The following is a 19,818-nucleotide window of genomic DNA, read 5'->3' on the forward strand; positions in this document are numbered from 1 at the left end:
TAAGGAAGCAAATGTCTAGTAGAAAAGAAAAAATTAAATAGATCTAACTTTCCTAACTTGGCTTGAAGCAGAAAATGACTGAAACAGCAGCTTCTCCTCATGACAGCAAATCTATGGATTAAAATTACTTGAGGTGAACATCGCCCTTTAATTAATGTCCTTGCTTTTTTTTTTTTAATACATAGTCAGCATTACTGAGGGAGAAAAAGTGTTTGCTTAGACAGTCTGTACTTGCTGCCTCGGCAGGTGACAGTAGCTACCTTTGTTATCTTTCAAGGAAAAGTTGTGGTTATTTGTTGCATCCATTGTTAAGCTGAAGTAGAACTGGTGTCCATTGGATGGTTCATCTTTATCAACAGCACTGATTTTCTGGATGACCTAGGAAAAGAAAATGTAAAAGAGGAAGGCATATTGTGTTCTGCTAAGTATTCTGAGCCAAGACAGAGCAATTTTCCCCCATATAACAAATGCCTTCTTCCTAAATGAAGTGGAGGAATAGATCAGATGTGTCAGTATGAACCCAATCTGAAAAGAGCTCTGGGAAACAAATCATGTCCTTTGTAAGGTGCATATTTAAAGTTACTTTTGTGATTCTCATGAATAAGCTGTGCCCATTGATGAGACATTCCAGTAAACATTACAAGACACAGAACAATAGGAATGAACAAACCAAGCTGAGGCAGAGCTGCACTTCATTCTTAGAACTCAGGACTTACACTGTCAAAACAAGGTCAATATGCGATATTTCTCCTTGAGGGAGTCTCAGACCTTAACCACTTAAAAGGCTGTTACAGTGTTTACCATTTCTTCCTGAGGAATTTTCATCACCCAATTAAACCAAGATTCAAAAGTCCTTTTGATATTATTTCATGCTGTACATCAAAGTGTAAGTTTTGCTGAAACAAGCTGATTATGTGTTGTTTTAACTTGGAAGATTTCAAAGGCATCGCTACTGGATATTTTTAAAGGCATCACAAATGAGGACTAAAGTGTTTTGAAGACTCACCTGCCCGGGTTGTGCATTTTCACACACCATGGTCTCATAGTCCATGGCAAATTCTGGGGCATTGTCATTAATGTCAAGAATGGTGATGGCCACATAACCTCTTCCTATCTGAGATGGATTCTCTAACAAATAAGAAAACATGTAACAGGTACTTTTATACAAAGTTTATTATTTTGCTATTATTTTACTAATACAATTTATAGAGAAAACAAGCAAAAATATATTAAAAAAGCAAGCAAAAATGTTTGTATCTCTAAAACAAGGTTAAATCTCAAATGAAATCTAGAATCATGCCGTATGTTCTTTCAAGGAGCCACAGATATCCTGATCCAAATGTGTGCATGTATCAATTTATATGATATATCTACACATTCATACTATATATGTGTGTGTGTGTGTGTGTGTCTGTGTTTAAATACATCACATAGGGTGTGTGTATGTATACATGCATTTATATATTTGTACATGTTTCTCTGTTTATGTGACATTTTATGTATATGCATGTTTTTAGTCTTTGATAAAACTGCTGTTAAAGAATGAAGTGTAAACCACAAAGTTAAATATTCTTCAAAGCTACAACTCATAATTTTATGGATATAAATTCATATTATATACATGGATTATAGTTGCATATATATAACTAATATATAATGTACACTATGTGCATATGCATATGGTTATGCATTTTTCAATGGTGTTCTTATAAGGGACTAAAATAAGAACAACACCAGATATTCAAATTTATTTTTCTTCATAAGAATCAACTTGTTACTTTTGTGTGTTATTTTGCCAATTCCCTTCAGCATAAATGAAATAAATAAACAGTGACCATAGAGCCACAAATAGTTCTTGAAAGGTAATACAAGCCTGTTTTCTTTTTTAAAAAATTTTTATAAATATTGTCATGTAAGGCAAATTAATATAGGCCTTTTCTTTACAGATGGAAATTTTGGACATGATTGTTCTTATTCAAATCAGTTAAGCAACAGTTACAATTCACATTGGCTTTGTAATCCCAAGACAATCTGTCTTCCACTCTCATTGTTCTCTGTCCTAATACAATTTTAAACCTTACAACTTACGGCTCTCCATTGCTAGGACTGTGATGTTATGAACAGCATTTGTCTCTCGATCCAAAGATTTTGCGGTTGTAATAACTCCACTGTTGGCATCAATATTGAAATATCTCTCCAAGTCTGTGTTCCTGTCAATTGAATACCTAATTAAAAATTAAAGAAAAAATAATATTTGAGTTTGATTAATTTTTGCTAAAATAATTTCATTAATGGCAGAGCAAACCTTGATGGCTCCATGATGAATCTTGGTAATAATGTAATAGATGCCTTGTTTTAAAACTTCTTTCATATAGTTCATTCATATTCTGTTATGGGTAGCCTTGCTTTATTTTATTTTATTTATTTATTTTTGGTACGAGGGATTGAACTCTGGTCCTTGAGCTTGCAAGGTGGACGGCAGAACCATTGAGATAAATCCCCAGCCCACGGAATAACCTTGCTTTTATTCAAACAGTCCAAAATGAATATCACAGTATATTTGGTTACATTTGTAATGACTTTTCCAATGTCATTCAAACTTGAAATTCGTCATCATCATCATCATCATCACCATCGCTCCTGAAGAGTATTTACAACAGATACCAGCCCTTGCCATGGTTACTTCCTTCTAAAATCACCATATGTAGGTGTATTTCCTTTTGCATATGCTTAGTAATATCTTACGTTCAACATTTCCAACCTGATATTAATCTCTTTTCATTTTGTATCTCTCACTCAAGGGTTTGAGCAGGCTTCCAAAGATAGATTTTAAAGTAGACATCTCATAATTACATGACTATTTGGTATGTAAAAACCCTTTCTCAAAATATCCAAAATCCAAACGTAAGTGAAAAATGACTGTTGCCCTCTTATTGTTATTCCATTTTATTATTTGTTCAATGCACAAAAATCACCCTCCACTATTAAGTCACTCTTTCATATTGTTTTCACAGTCTTTCTAGTTGAGTAATAGGGAGGCTGTCATTTATAATCAAATGATTAAACAAACTAAAGAACAGAAACAAAACATACAACCACTTTCTCCCTGATGATTAGTAACTGATTCAGCTGCCCATGAACCTTCAAACAATTGACTGTGGCAAATGATCCCATGCCCTAGATTCAGTCAGAGCTTCTTATGAGCTTATTCCTAGCTATTCTTTCTCACATACGCAGTACTGCTGAAAACTCTAAGTCATGCATCCAACTCTCTGTTCTCTCCACTCCAGTGGTTTTGCATCTCGATGAAGTCTTACAACTACTCCTGGTACCATCTTTTTCATTTCAATTTTCCTTTGTTTCCTCACTTCATCTTACTAATTTATATGCCATGGGTCCTCATTACTTTCAATCCTGTGCATATACAATGCAGTGCAATTTTTCCTAAGAAAATAACAATCATTTACTATACCTCACTCTTTTGAATTAAGAATATGAGAATGTATTGATACTGAAGATTTTATTCCTGATCTTCCAAGTGGATGCATTCAAATGGTGGTGGAGCCTGCAGTTATTTCATGATTTGAAGCTGGAAAATCTTGTTCCCGAGTGGATGGCATGTAAATGGCACAGACAAAATATTGGTAATGGAAAAATGGCTTCTCTTTATGACACTGCCTGGGTTTCCAGGGCAAAAGAGTTGACTACTCCAGAGGAATCCATCCAAAGATTTTAGAAGAGGGTGGCAGCAGCAATATATTTATGACCCAGCACTGGAAGTGATGTACCACTGCTTCCATCATAAATTATGAGCCACATAAGCCACTGTAAGACAACTTGAAAACTAAATAGACCAATAATTTTAGGCTTTTTATTAAATTAAATTTCATAAAGAGGTGGTATGCTGGATAGTTTCCTTAATGTACTTTCTTAACATAGAATAATGATGAGTAAAAGGTTATTAATGAGTTTTATGGAGGTGTTCTATATAGCATTTCTGAAGCTAATTTTGAATATAAGAACACAAAATTACTGGCCTACCAAAGGTTTTTTCTAACAACTCTTCTTGATTTTTGGATTAAAGCTTGAGTAAAGGATATCTATCTATCTATCTATCTATCTATCTATCTATCTATTCTCTCAAACAACTCACAAATAAAATTCACAAATTATTCATTTATCAGGGTCTTTCTATGTAGCTGAGGCTGGTCTGTAACTCACAATTTTATTTACATAATTTTATTTTTATATGATCATTAACATCAATCTAATAAGTTTTTATTAATGTTGTACAGCTCTACGGATTTTAGCACACTGTGAGTGATGCAAACACCACTGAAATCAAATGCAAAAGTGGCCTATAGCTTTGAAGCTCCCTTTTGCTTTCTCTTTGCAGTTACAAACTCTTCCACCAGGAAGCGTTGGCAAAAGCTGATACATTCCACATCATCACAATTTAGCCTTTCTGAGAATATCGCTGAAAAAGAATTCTATAGAATGTGAGATTTTGGGCCTGGCTTCTTGCACTCAGACGAAAGACTCACCCAGCTTATGTGACTATCCCTTACTATTATTATCTTTTTAATTAAACTGTCCATTCATTTTTCAGGCTTACTAGTGTTCCAATAAATAAATCTATGACAGCATGTTTTCAGATTCATGTACTGAAATGTATTTGGTTAGTATCAGTGGTGACAAACAGAGCTTCTGCATTTATATGTTTTGTTGCAACATGTTTTCTTTTCTCTAGGGCGTAGAATCACTGTAGAATTACGTGTCAAGTGCATGCTCATAAAAAACTGAATAGTCTTTTCCAACTTAGCTGTCCCATTTGGCATTCCTATCAGAAAGAAATGGCAGTTCTAGGTATTCTTACTACATTGTGCTCTATAATTTGCATTTTCCTAGTAATAAACTATGTTGACCATCTTTTCATGTGATTATCAACCATACGCATCTTTAAGTATACTGTTTAAGTAGGCTGCCTAATTTTAATTCAGTTGTTACCAATAAAGTGTTGAGAGATCTTCATGCATACTTAATTCAAGACTCATGCTGAATATGTGATTTTAAATATTTTTCCTAATATGTAGCATGTCTTTGTCTATTCTAACATTACTTTTTAAAGAGCTCAAAATTGTAAGCATGATGAATTTTAATATTTCTAATAACCCTTGCTCATAAAAACATTCATCTATATTTTTTAGAATATTATGCATTTTAAATATATCATCCATTTAACATTTTTAATACATAAAATATAGGTCAAGGGTCAGAGATTTGGCTCAGTGGTTCCGCCGCCTGAAATATATATATATATATATATATATATATATATGTCATAGTTTATGTGTATAAATTTGCCTGACTGTTACAGTGTCTCTTGAAAGCCTATCATCTTTTATTAAATTTCCCTTATATATTTGTCAAAAATCAACTAATCATATGTATATGGATCTACCTAGAGAATCTATTCCATTTTATTTAATTATGTGTATTCTGTCTTACATCACCTATACCATAGAATTTTGATTGCTATAGCTATAAAAGCATCTTGAAATCTGAGATTTCTCCATTTGCTTTCTCTTTTTTAGAATTATTTTGATATCCTTTAGGCTTTATGTTTTCACACACATTTTAGGTTCATCTTGTCTATATCATTAAAATTAACTACTAGGTTTTAATTCTAATTCATTAGACTTAATTGTAATGAATCTGTGGATTAATTTGTAAACGAGTGACAATTTTACTACATTGAGGCTTCCAAACAACATATGTCTGTCTGCTAGGCTTTCCTTAATTTCTTTCATCCATAATTTGTATTCATCTCCATAGCCGATCTGTACAAATTTTGCTAACTCTATATCGAGGTATTTTATTTTTGGAGTTTTTATGAACTGCAGGTTTCTTTATGTCATAGGTTTCTAATTGTTTCATGCTAATAAATAAAAATGCAAAGACTTTTCTAGCTGATTTGATATTTTGCAAATTGGAAAATAACTTATTGTTCTAAGAAAATTGCAAGAAAAATTCTTGTGATTCTCTATGTACACCACCATAATATCTCTATTTCTTCCACGGCTTTTATTTTTATTATATTACTGCACTGAAAAAATGACAGTAAGATGGTGATTACAAATACTACCTGGATATTATTTTTGTTTTTGAACTGTGGGGAGCAAGCATTGAACTGTTCACCACTGGCTACAGTACTAGTTGCAACATTTTTACATATGTTTTATTAGGATGAAGAGGTTTTTTTCCTAATTGATTAAGAATTTGTTTTTAATCAAGAATTAATTTTTAATTTGGTCAAACATTTTCCATCTATTTATTACTATTAATCTTTATTTAATGTATTGCACTGAGGAAATATAAATGTTTTGCCAAATTTATGCCTGTGAAATAAACCTTAAACATACTGATATATTTTTTTCTTTCATTGCTTGAAATAATATTCTAATATTTTATTGAAAATGATTATATGAGAGTTCCTAATCTAAAGTTTTACTTTTTTGTGCTAACTTTATCTCATTTTGTTCCTGAATATAATATAATGTTGGACCCATAAAAATGATAGGGTGCAGTCCCAGGTTTCCTATTTTCTAAAAGACAATGGATAGACTTTACAATAATTCTTTATTTGATCCTTACTAGGATTTGCTAGTGAAACCACAATGGAGTGGATATCTCTTTTTCAGGAAGGTTGTAAGTATAGACATAGTTTGTTCAATAAATACAGGACTACTCAGGCTATTTTATATTGGGTGATTTTTAAAGTTTACCACTTTTGAAGATTTGGTTTATTTTATCAAACCTGTGCAGAAATATTCTTAGTATTCTCTTATGTTGGCAGTATCTGTAATGATATCTCACCTTTTTTCACAAAATTTATCATTTGTTCTTCTCTTTTTCATCTATGTCAATGTTGATAGAGGATAATTAACATGCTTAATCTACTCAGAGTACAATCCTCTGTTATCAATTTCTCTATTGTTATTTTTGATATTTATATATATTAAGATTATTATTTTATTTCTTGAGTTTGCTTATGTTTATTTGGCTAACATTTTTTTAGTTTTTAGTCCAGGCCAAGGAATGATAGAGGAAAAATTGGTAAACTCACCACAAGTTTGGAAATATTATTAATAATGTTATCCAAAATGCATATTACTATTTGCTTTGCTCTACAATCCTGCATCCTATCAATCTCTAATATTTGTTTTCATTGTGAGAAATAGGGGAATATGTTTACCTAAAATAGCATTATTTCCATTTATGTTTGTACATACAAATCACACACACACACACACACATATATATATATGTACACACATATATACTATATATAAACATTTATGTAATCAATGTACATATGTATATAATACTATGTATACTACTATACTACTATATATACTATATATTACAAAATATGTATATATATCATGAATAAAATAAGTATGCACTCAATATCATCAATGATAAAACCTTTGTTACTCTGGCTGTTAAATTTGTTAATGCTCACATTATTTTTATTTATTCTTGCATTATTTGTTAGTCATAAAAATAGGCTTTAGATTCTTATGAGCCAAAAATTCAAATGCATGTATCTAAATGGATCTATTTTCCTATATGGCTAAAAAACAATGTCAAAAAAACATTTGTTTATATTATCAGTTCTTTCAAGATCTTTGTTTTGGAGTAAGGGACATTAAAGTTGAGAACTAATTTAAAAGTTAAACATGTTCAGTCACTATTCTCCTCAGGGAGAAAACATTAATCATTTATAGATAAATAAATAGTCTAGGCCTCTGTATGTTTGAGAAGTATGGGAAACTAAAGTTTCTATCATATAAGTCTTTCTCATTCATAAACTACAAACTCTGAAGGTACCACTTACGGCTTATAAATAACTGTACAGAGTTATAATTCACATTTAGATATTAAAATATACAATCATGTGTATTTACACATATGTGTATACATTTTGTAAGTTGACTTATTATTATTTCCTTATTTTATGTCTTCTCATTCATGCATACATTCAATAATTGTTCTTCAGTACCAGAAAATAATTACAGAAATTAAAAAATACTAACCTAAATGACAAATATTTATTAGGAATCCAGGAAGTTGTTATGACAATGTACAAAGGAAAAAATATGGGAAAGTGTGGGGAAAGAATGAATTGGTTTGAGGAGAGATAGCAGACTTTGACCATGTTGAACAGACAGATTATCCAACGTCCAGATGGTCATTAGGTCTCTAAATGACAGGGCTTGGAATTATGCAGCATTACAAAACAATTGTCTAGCAGCACCAAAATTGGAGCTAAGATATAAAACTTTAGTACCTAAATGACAATACCTGAGAAAAATTATCCCCTACATAAGCGAAATAAGGAAAATATCAGCAGTTCTTAGAATGAGCAGAGTAAAATATCTCTATTTCTGCTTTAGAATCCAGAAGGGCAGACTTAAGCAAAAGAGGAGAAAAATGTTCATCACTGGTCATTTGAGAGATGCAGATGAAAACAACACTGAGATTCATCCTCACTCCAGAAAGAATGGCTGCTATCAAGAAATCAACCAACAGCAGATGTTGGGATTGTGGGGAGAAAGGAACCCTTCCCTATTGTTGGTGGGAGTGCAGACTGGTGCAAACACTGTGGAAATCAATGTGGAGATACCTCAAAAAACTAGGATTAGAGCTTCCAGTTGACCAAGCTACCCTTTGCTGGGTATCTTGCCAAAAGATTGAAAAGAATCATACCATAGTGATATATGTGCACAATTTGCTATAGCTAAAATTTGGAAACAGCCCAATTGCCCATCACTTGGAGACTTGATAAAGATGTGGTTTTTCTATGAAATGGAATGCTACTCAGCCATAAAGAACTAGAAACTAGAGTCAGTCAGAGGAAAATGGAATCATATTGAGAACATCCTCGTAAATGAAATAAATAAGACACACGTGTAAATATTAAATAGTTTCTCTGGTGTGAAAAACTAAAAGTGTAAATAAGATCCAAATTGCATAACTGATAATGTGAAAAAGGCAGAAAAGGGCTAAAGGTGTAGGGGAAGTGGGAAGGGTAGGGGAAAGGAAATAAGGGAAAAGAAAAAATATGAGAAAATGAAAAAAAATGGAAACAAAGTTTTGGAAATAGGGGAGGGTGAGGGGAGCGGGGCAGGAGTATGGGGAAAAAATGAGAACCAAGACCTGTCATGTAAAGATACAAAATCTCAATGATGTAACTGTACCATGTATTTAAAAAGTATCAATAAACTCAATTAAAAAGGAAAAAAAAGTCTGTCAAAATATTTTGAGAAGTATACTATGTGTAATTGCGTATCCACTGCCCTGGAGACCCAGTGATGTAGTTGCAGCATGAATTAGAAGTTGTACTGTAGGATAGGAACTTTCCTAGTTAGGAAGCAAAGTTAACTTCAATGCAATTTCTGATGTTCTTACTGTATGTGAACTCACAGTGATTCCTGTAGTTTCTGCAAATTAACAGCCTAAAAGTTGGCCTCCTTTGCTGTATGTTGGGAGTAACCAATTAGAGAGATCACTTTCAATTTTTTTGCAGCAACAGCAGTTAAGATGGCCTATGTATTTATTATGCAGACAGATCTATATCTCAATAGTCACACCTAAACCTGTTACTGATATTTTACAAACTGCTCTGTAAACCTGCACTACATTATATTCATGCTGAATAAATCTCAAGGCAGATTGATCAGCATTTTCCAAAAGCTATCCTATCTTCCAAACTATCTCATTTTCAGAATATATTGAATATTTAAAATGTAGATTACCATTTCCCCATTTTTCAACAACTATTTAAGGTCAAGTGTGGCAGAGAATGTGTGCATATCTAAAACACATTTTCCTTATTTCTTGTTGAGAGATCCCTGCTTTTGTTAGAGGCAGTGATGTGTTCAGCTGAAAAAACTACATTTTACAAGGCATTCTTACAGATGTGGTGCCCTTATTTCTAGCTTTTAGGAAATAAAATGTGATAGCCTTTTTTTTTTCCGATAGACATTGTTGAGTATTTCCTCAATGCGAAACAAAAATGGGAGAGAGCTACCATTTCATCAGATATTTGATCATTGTCTTTTCCTGTTTTCTCTTACATGGGCCATAAAAACTGCAAGAGATCCAAAGCCATCTTGTAAACATGAAGTAAAAATGGTTTCATAAAAGAAGATAAAGCCCTTGGTAGCATTATAGTGGCAGATTATCAGTCCTTGAGTTCAGAGCTCCAGACTTTGCATTAAATCATTAGTGTTAAACTTTGTTTCTACTTAACAAGTAGTTTCTAAGTATTGTGGGCAGGAATTATTATTGTCATATTTCTTTATCGGACACTGAAGTTTCACTATTAGTAATTGCTAAGGCCAAAACTAAGAGTCAGGTATATCTGTACTATCTCTCTGGTATATCTATAAAAAGCTTCCTAGGATGCTTATAAAAGAGGTGTTTATATTTTGTTTCGTCTCTGCCACCAATAACTCTCTAACTCGACTTATCATTTCTTCCCTATCTTTTCTATTATTGAACTCCTAACCATCTAATTTATATATATTAATTGATCAATGAAAATATTATAAACATCCTTATTTCTATGCCTTTCCTCATGTTGGTCATCCTACTCTTCTTTTTCCTCCATTTATTTATTTGTTTATTTAGTACCAGGGATTGAACTTTGGTCCTTGCACTTGTGAGGCAGGATGTGGAACCACTGAGCTAAATCCCTGTCCCTCCTCCTTTTCAATTACTTTAATTCTATTATTTTTTTAATAGAAGTCAATAGCATTAAAGTAATAACCAATTCCAATTATATGAGAAATCATGTCTTTAAAGAAAATACTGCAGCAAGGGTAAACCTCACATTACCAAAGATTCTTGCCCCATACTACCAGAAATTATAGATTGAAAATTGAAGGGCAATAATCTAGTTATGAGCCCGCCACAAAAACCTTTACCTACTGGTGTGTTCATTCACCATTTATATTATATTTCATCATCAGTAAAATGAGAAAGGTGTAAATTATTTTTCATTTCCAGATTTAATGTTGTATTTTTATGCATTTTCATGAGTAATATCTTCTATGGCCAAATAACAAGAGATCTAGAAAATGCATATGTACATCTTAAGTGTTCTGCGCATGTTACAAAATGAATTTTGTTTATTTGTTTGTTTGTTTGTTTTGAGACAGGGTCTCACATTGTAGTTGAGACTGACCTGGAATTCGCTATGTAGCCCAGAACTCACAGCGATCCTCCTACCTCAGCCTCCCAAGTGCTGGGTTTACAGGCGTGCACTACCACGCCCAGCACAAAATAAATTCTGAATAAATGTTTTTATTATCACTGATGTTATCTGAGAAGCTATTGAGATCAATTAAAATGTTCTTCATATTCACAGGTGGCACTCATCCTCAACTCTTAATTCGCATGTCAATGAGCACACACAGAATGTACAGATGAGTAGGCTAGATTAACCCAGATATGTTAGCGGTATTCCAGAAAGGAATAATGAAACATAATCATAGACAAATCTGAAGAATAAAATTAAATGAGCCATGCTAACTGCCATTGTAATCTGTTATGAGGGTGGTGTGCCCATGTGAGTGTGTGTGTGTGCACACATGTATGTGTGCACACGTGTGCTTCAGAGTATAAGGCTATAAGTACTGTACAGGTTTGATATGTATCTCACTAAAACCTTGAAGGTGCATTTTTTTTGCTGTGTAACCACAGGTGTGTTTATTTAAAATGTAGAAATAATAAGCCCTGCCTTATAGTGATTTAATGACAAATAAAATACTTCAAAATAAACTGTTCAATTTTGTACACAATGTTAGGAGTTACTGTAACCTGTGTATATCTTTACCCTCTCTTGTAAAACTCAATTTTCCTTTGGGGACTTAAATCTTCTCAACTCACATACGTTGATGAAACAGTCGAGATACTAAGGGTGTTTTTGGTTTAGAGACAGCACATATATTAAGTTAAGACAAAAACTCTTCAGGAAACATAAATATTAAACAAGAGGGCCACAAGGGACATGCTGTTGACTCTGGAAGACACTGCTCATTCTTTCTTCTCATATTTATAGAGCAATCTTGCTTCTCCTTTTGCTGAAGATTGGCTATTCAACTTTCCTTTGATTTTGTGAGCTTTGCCTGATTATTTCAATAAACTCCTTTTATTCCCTATTTAAATGTGGCATTTCCTGATGCAATTAAAGAGTGTGAAAAGGTCAATTAAAAGTAAGTAAATGTGGGCCCCTCAATCTTTCAGCCTCATATATAACTTTCCTTGATTTAAATGAGAAAGTTTGCATTTTCTGATTTTTATTAATCTGAGCTTGTAGTACAAATCAGGAAGCAAGTAATTTTCAGGAAATTAATTATATTTAGAATCCTCTAAAAGTCTAAATCAGAAGGTCCTTACTGAGAGCTGGCTACAGCAATATAATTCTATAACAGTGTATGTAATGAAAATGGAAAATAGCTCAAATAAATTAGGTATTTCCTACTTAATGTTTTGAGAATGATCTCTGCATAGTAAGTACAATCTTAAAGAAAACACCTCTTTCTTTCACAATACCTGAAAATATTTTTTTATTTGTAGTTATGTTTATGTTTAAATGAGCAGTACTTGATATACAGCATGCAGCATAACTCACAGATTTCTGCAACTTTTCAAATTAACTATTTTTATTGCAAGCACTATTTTCCAGTGTGTTACTAGCACACTGTGTGTTTTATAAAAAATAGATTATTTAGCACAATATGTACAAATATATGCATGCATACAAGTCACTTTAAAATATACACTAAATTAGGGGAGGAGGGGGTGAAGGGAGGGCAGGGGCAAAGGGAAAAAAAGAGAACCAAGACCTGCCATGTAAAGGTACAAGATCCTAATAATGAATGTAACTGTACTGTATACCTAAAATGTACCAATAAACTCAATTAAAAATATATATACACTAAATTATTCAAATACTGCATGTCCATATGACTTTATGATTATTTTATCTGAGACATATTGAATATCAAAAAGGCTACTGTTAATTATTATTCAACTCTTTGAACATAAATATACACACTGTTGTATATATTTAAATTGCTAAATATGTCAATAATGATGCCTATTACTTTTTATTCAACTATCTTCACATCTGATCTTATCTGTAATAAGACCATGCTTTGATTCATAGATTATTTCGATCATTTGGGTCTTTGAGTTTTCTCAATATCCTCAAGAAATGAACTGGCTCATTTCATAATTTAGTACTGGGGTCTTAAAATATCTAAATAAAGCAAAGATTTTGCATTATGTTTTCTTGGCTTCTCCAACTCTAACCATCCCTCAAAACTTCTTATGCTATCACTCCTTTGAATGAGGTTTCATGCCAAGAGAACTCAGAGTGATAATGATTTATCTCATTTTCCATGTTATAGCATTAACAGTTTTTTATACTCATATTGTTTAATTTTACTTATTTATTATTTCTAACTTTGTCCAGATTGTAAGTGCCTGGATGTCAGAAAAACTGTTTTATTCATGTTTGTTTCCTATCAGCACTTTCCTCAGTGTCTTCCTGGACAGAGCAGGTTCTTAATAAATATATGTTGAGTCACTAATCAGCCTGCCAATTCTGACATGAGGAATGAATGGCTCCATAGATTTCTAGGCTTCTCTTACATTTCTTATGAGCTTTGATAGAGAAAATAAGTTTCTATAGTTCAAAAAGGTGATCAAAATCAAAAGACTGCATCCTGTCCTTGCAATTTCAATAGGTATAAGAACATATTTAGTATTCAGGGCCAAATTTGACATGAGATTGTAATTAGCTTGTTAAGCAAAACAAGAAAAAAATGTGTTTGCCCTCATTCACCTTCATTTGCTTTAAGATTTTTTTGAATAATTACAAGTATCATCTAATTTTCACCTTTTTTATTTGAGTGCAGTTTTAAGTCCCATACAAGAAGGACACTAAGTGCATAGTCTAGCTGGATAGTGCGACAACTAGAAAAGAAATCCCCTAATATCAGGATCTTACTATGTGCTGCTAGCCAATTACTGGGTCCCAGGGTCACTTAATATTTGCTTGATTCACAGTTTAAAGCACTATTTACATTATCTTTTTATTTAATGATCAAAAAAAGTAATAAAGCAAGCATCACGATTATAGTTTCTTTTTTGCTGTCTTACAGAGAAACTCAGGAATCTAAGTGACATCCTCTGGTGATTGCAAAACTTCTGGAGCTTTTGATTACAACAAACAGCCTGCTGCAGCACCTGTGCCACTGGATTGCCAATCCTGCCCTAGAACATTCACAAACTGCATTGCCAAGAAAACTGTCCTCATAAACTGAACAAGCATTAGCTCACATGTACCAATCTAAAAGGAGGGCACTGGCTTCTAAAAATATATCGTAAATGGGTAGGAAAGGAAAAAGAGGCAAGATAAAGTTCAGAAAAAAGAAATAATCTATGGAAGATTGCACTGCCCTTAGCGAAAATAATGTAAAACAAATAATATCACAAAAATACTAGCATTAAACATACGAAATTACAAAAACTAAAGTAATGTTTCCAGAGGTCAAAAATTTAATGCACTTGAGATAAAGTTTATCTGTTGGTGAGAAAAATATGTAAGCTAGTCCCAAACTGAAGCTTCAATTCACCTTAATTACTTTTAAGAAAATAAAGACAAGGTAAATAAACTAATAAAAGCAAGGTAAATAAACTTTATGACTTTCATAAAGGTCACAGAGATCTTTACTTCAGAAAGCAATAGACTTCAGCCTTTGAGCAATCTCTCTCCAAAAAATAGTAACTATCCATTTGGTCCTATTCTTCTTTCTTTTTTCCTCAGATGTCTCTATGGTACTACTGTTCCTTTTCCAAACAAAGTGCTAAAAAATGCAATATTTTTTCAGAACTGATAAGATGACAATAGAGAGCGAAAAAAGGAAAATTAAAAACAAGATCAGAAATACCAATGCAATCAGTCAAAAATACATTTCAATCTCTATGTATTTGAGTACTAGTTTATTATATATTTACTGTGTCTTTGTCCATAACCTCAACTTCAGAAAAGCATATTTTTCTTTCTACCCACTAAATGAAATGATTTAAGCATAAGTCACCCAGTCATATGTAGCTAATTTATGCCTGTAAATTTACTGTTGTTGATTGTTCATCATTGAGGAGGCTTAAGTGTTCTATCAAGACACAAATCAATAATTCCTATGAATTCTCTTATTGCTGTATTTTCATTTTAGGCATCCAATCATCATAAGCAACACTATCTTTTTACATGACTTTGTACCTTCTAGATGTCTATACCTCAGCCAAAAAAACAAATTCAAGTTTTTCCAGGTCAGTGGGACTGGTGGAAAAATGTAAGCATAATTTAGGTAGCTTTTTTAGCCAATCAAATTTGAATTATTTCAAGTAAAAAGTGAAAGATTATTCTGTGTAGTGTATTTATGACACAGCTAGCACACAGACTATATACTTAGATATTGTTAATAATCACTGCATAAAATGTAGTTCGCTGTTCATTCCCAATTTATCATAAAGATAAAGAAACAATATGAATGACTTCAGACCACCACTTTACTAATTTCTGCTAATGTGAGAGAAAAGAGAAGAAAAGGAGTTAATTAATTTATAACTTAAAAATAAGTTCATTATATGAAGGATAAAAGCTCATGAGAAGTTCTTTAACCAAAATATTTTCCTAATTAGAAATATTCAAATATTGATTGTTACAACACTTTTTAGTCAATATGCAGATTTAATTTCTAAGCATGAACTACTTTAAGGTATTATTTATGAGGTTAGCTTATAGGTTGAATATAACTGAATATATGACATAATCATTTTCCCTTATAGTCTTTGTATTAAAATCAATTTCATATTGAGAAGTGTTTAACAAACTTAAATCAAGTAATACAATATTCGTATTTCAAGTAAAGTTTATTTATAATATTTCACCCCAAATATAAGAATCATTTATCAAACATACAAGCAAAAAACACATGTGCATACACAGTCAGGCAGATATAAGACTATGAACTATAGGTAAAGATAAAAAATGGAATGTTGGGATAATGCTTACACATTGTAATTGTGTTAGTCTTAAAGAGGTTATTTGGCTATAACTGCCTAGTCTAAAAATAAGGTTACAAAAAGGGTATTTTAAATAGTCTATATAAATAGATAGTGTATTCTTTAATTCTTATAAGTAAATACAAAGAAGCAAACAAATATATATCATCCTAACAAAACAATATGATCAATATATTTTTAATTAATCCCTACTGCAGTTTACAGAATGACTATTTTAATATACAAGTTTACCCTACAATTAGGAGATGCATCACTTCATTTCTTGTCACGGTTTGCTTGGAAAGAGGCTCAGGATAATTGAATAGAAACACTGGCTATGGATGGTGGATAACAATGATAACTAAAAATATTTCTACACAATAGTGGTCTTGGATAATCGAGTGAAATTTTGAATTAGTAAAATGTTGAATTGTTCTGACACTATTCTACTTCTTCTGCTTTGACTCAATTTAAATAAAGTGGGTTATTATTTTCAATGAATAAAAAAGCCTGATAATATAGAAAGATGAGTTGTGAATAGAGGCATATTGATATAAAATTACAGAAAAAGAGCATTGTGCTTTTACCTCACAGGGCTGTTGGCAGAATCTGGGTCATGAGCTGCGACTGTGCCAATGATATTGCCAACTTGGGTCGCTTCTGATACCTCCATGGGATACAAAGGTGAAGAAAACACCGGGGGCTCGTCCACATCTTCTACAATTATCTTCACGGTGGTTGTGTCACTGAACGGCCCCAAGCTTACAAAGTGAGGATCTGAATTTTTATTTGCAGCTTCTATCCTTAATGTATAACTTGTTTTGGCTTCAAAATCCAGTTCCTGTAAAGAAAGTTATTAGAGAAATCAAATTACCATTTAGATAGACAGCAAAGCAGTGCCTTTCACTTATGAACATCAACAGGCACAGAAGGAAACTTGCCATGAAAATGCACTATAAGCATTCAAAAATAATAATAATAACAATGACAATCAAGATCCTCCTCCATGTATTTTTGGCTCAATGACAATGTTAAGTACTTTTGAAGTGACTTGGAAGCCATATGTTGCACGGGGAGATGTAAGTCTTCACAACAACATTTGGAAGATATCTGATCAGAATTAAAAGTATTTTCCAACAGGATATCAGTGCAATAATATTTTCCAACCCTGTCATTAAACTGCCCTACTCATTTACAAGGAAATAAAATCATAGATTCCCACAGAATTTCTCATTTAAACAGTAAGTTACTTGGGGAACTACATTCAGATTCTGAGCTATCAGGGACTCCGAATGCAGCTTCCAAAGCAGGGAAGACATCCTTGGATTATCCAGCCTGAAAACACAGCGGACTCTTCTACATGAAGCACCTGCCATTTCTATTACCACCATGCCCTCCATCTTTCTTTATATTAGACAACTGGAAATTATAATTCTAGAATCTCATTCTATTTCTAATTCTCGAAGATGTTTAACATACTACAAAGTTTCTCAAAGAGAATGACCTTGTCAAATCATAGGTTAAAAGGGTTGTAAAGACAATTAAATGCTGTAGTATTAAAGCATATGTGGAGGAAAAAAAACAATGTATATACATTGCATAGGAGATTTGATCATCACATGCTTCTCTCTCTAGCAGATAAGTAGAAACTTTCTTCAGTCTCAATCATGCCACTGAAACGTCTAGGTTTAATGATTTAGAGCAAAATCATTGAAATAATAAGAAATTTGATAGAAATATTGCCAAATATTTTACTTAATTGTAGGTGGTTAAAATTATTGAGAAAAATTAGCGAATATGTAGTACTGAGAATTGTACTTTAAATTTAATCTTGCATATATTAGCAAATGTGTGTACACATTTGTAGGCATGTGTACATTACAACTCATCCCCAGAAGGGTGTCATGTTAGTTAAAACAAATAAAACAAAGTTATATTAAACAGGACATATATACAAACTGCAGTACATATTAATCCTGAAAAACACAAAATATAACATGCAATGTAAGTGATTGCATATCATATACACACAACTATGTATACTCATGTGTAATATATACTACTTTATATAAAATGTCACACACATATATCTATATACATATACATAGTTGCAATATCATAAATGTCATATTAGGCTATATTAAAAAACATAGCTATCATTTATTTTCAAATCAATGTGAACCCACAGCAACTGTTTATGCTTTCAATATTAACAAAAAGTATATCAAGTATTTCTGTATTCTAGGAAATTATTCTCACTTATAAAAGACTAATTTAAAATGCATTATGGAGTGAGTGCAGTTATTTCATGGAAACATTTTTAAACATCTGAAAGGCAGAAGAAACATGAGGTATAGACATCTGGATGCTACAAAGACACGTAAAGAGACAGTGTTATGTATGATGATTTGGTGCCTAAAAGCTATAATGAAAATAGAGCAATAAAATTATTCATATGAAAAGCTATGAATCAAGAATGCAGACAAAATAATTTGCTACATAAAAAAGCATTTTCAGAGCATATGAGAATGAACCAGCAGTCCCAGTTCTCACAAAAGGGGGATGATGTGACGGAGAGGATTGTTAAACAAACTGAAGAAAATGTTCTTGCAATAAAATTTTAATTTCTGTTTTTCTTTCTCATTATTGTTTTCTACATGCATAATACATTGTGCTACTTTTAGATTTAATTATAAGGGTTATACTTGGAAAAACTGAAATAACAAAAGAAGATGAAGAAAGCAAGTAAAGGTAATACCTACATAGCCTCTTTTCAATGTCTGATACGATAGGTAAATGGAGACATAAGTTTGGTAATTTAGTCCAAACACTGCCACACCGGAGTTCACAATAGCAAATAATAGAGTGTTGCTATGACCCAGGAATCAGAGCCACACAGAGACAGAAAAATAGCACATATTTTAATCACATGCAGGAAAAAAAATCCAAAAGTAGAACAAGAATTATTAGGAAAGGGAAAGGCAACAGTGGGGAGGGAGGAGAAAGGAGAAGCAGAGAGGGGAAAGTAAGAGAGAGTAAAGAAAAGTTGGACATAAAATCTGATGTATGCAATCACACAGGTCACAGAGAAACCTATACATTTATATAATTAATATACATTAAGCATAATTAAAACTTTAGAATAGGATCCAACATCTAGAAAGCACTCAGTCATGTCTGAAAATTTAATGAAAGTATTACATTATTTTGTTTTTTTTTAAAAGTCCCCAAAATCAAATATAAGCACACAAATCCAGGCTGCCAAAGCCACAGAGGGAGTCTGGCACTGACAAGAGCAGTCTTTTGCATCCGTCCATTCACATCAATGTCAGAGACACCAGAAGAGAGAATTGGCTACTTTGGTATATTTGAATCCAAACAACGTAATGAAATTCTCTAAACGTATTATGACCAAAGATGATAAAATTTAATATTAAAATAAAATTATGCCTAAGGAAGGCAAGGGTCTATCCATGAAGTATTTTGTTTATATCTTTTATATAAATTTTAAAAATGCAAAATTTATTATGACCAAAGATGATAAAATTTAATATTAAAATAAAATTATGCCTAAGGCAAGGGTCTATCCATGAAGTATTTTGTTTATATCTTTTATATAAATTTTAAAAATGCAAAGTTAGTATTTACTTGTGTTCAATTTTAGTGTTTCCT

The 19,818-nt window shown here is 32.2% G+C and overlaps 1 protein-coding gene across 3 annotated transcripts in view; it reads right to left on the reverse strand.

Annotated features, from left to right (window-relative positions):
- Cdh7 (cadherin 7) overlaps positions 1-19,818 on the reverse strand; it is a 130,022-nt gene that overhangs the window by 20,455 nt on the left and 89,749 nt on the right. For all 3 annotated transcript variants that reach the window (XM_033757445.1, XM_033757446.1, XM_010642692.2), the window contains exons 7-10: positions 16,734-16,987; positions 2,089-2,225; positions 1,007-1,128; positions 261-378 (exon numbers count right to left, since the gene is read on the reverse strand). In XM_033757445.1, the coding sequence (XP_033613336.1) occupies positions 261-378; positions 1,007-1,128; positions 2,089-2,225; positions 16,734-16,987 (631 nt within the window). The remainder of the gene's footprint in view (positions 1-260; positions 379-1,006; positions 1,129-2,088; positions 2,226-16,733; positions 16,988-19,818) is intronic.

This window comes from Fukomys damarensis, unplaced genomic scaffold (assembly GCF_012274545.1).
Source record: "Fukomys damarensis isolate Sample0158 unplaced genomic scaffold, DMR_v1.0_HiC HiC_scaffold_30, whole genome shotgun sequence".
In the NCBI taxonomy this organism is placed as follows: domain Eukaryota; kingdom Metazoa; phylum Chordata; class Mammalia; order Rodentia; family Bathyergidae; genus Fukomys; species Fukomys damarensis.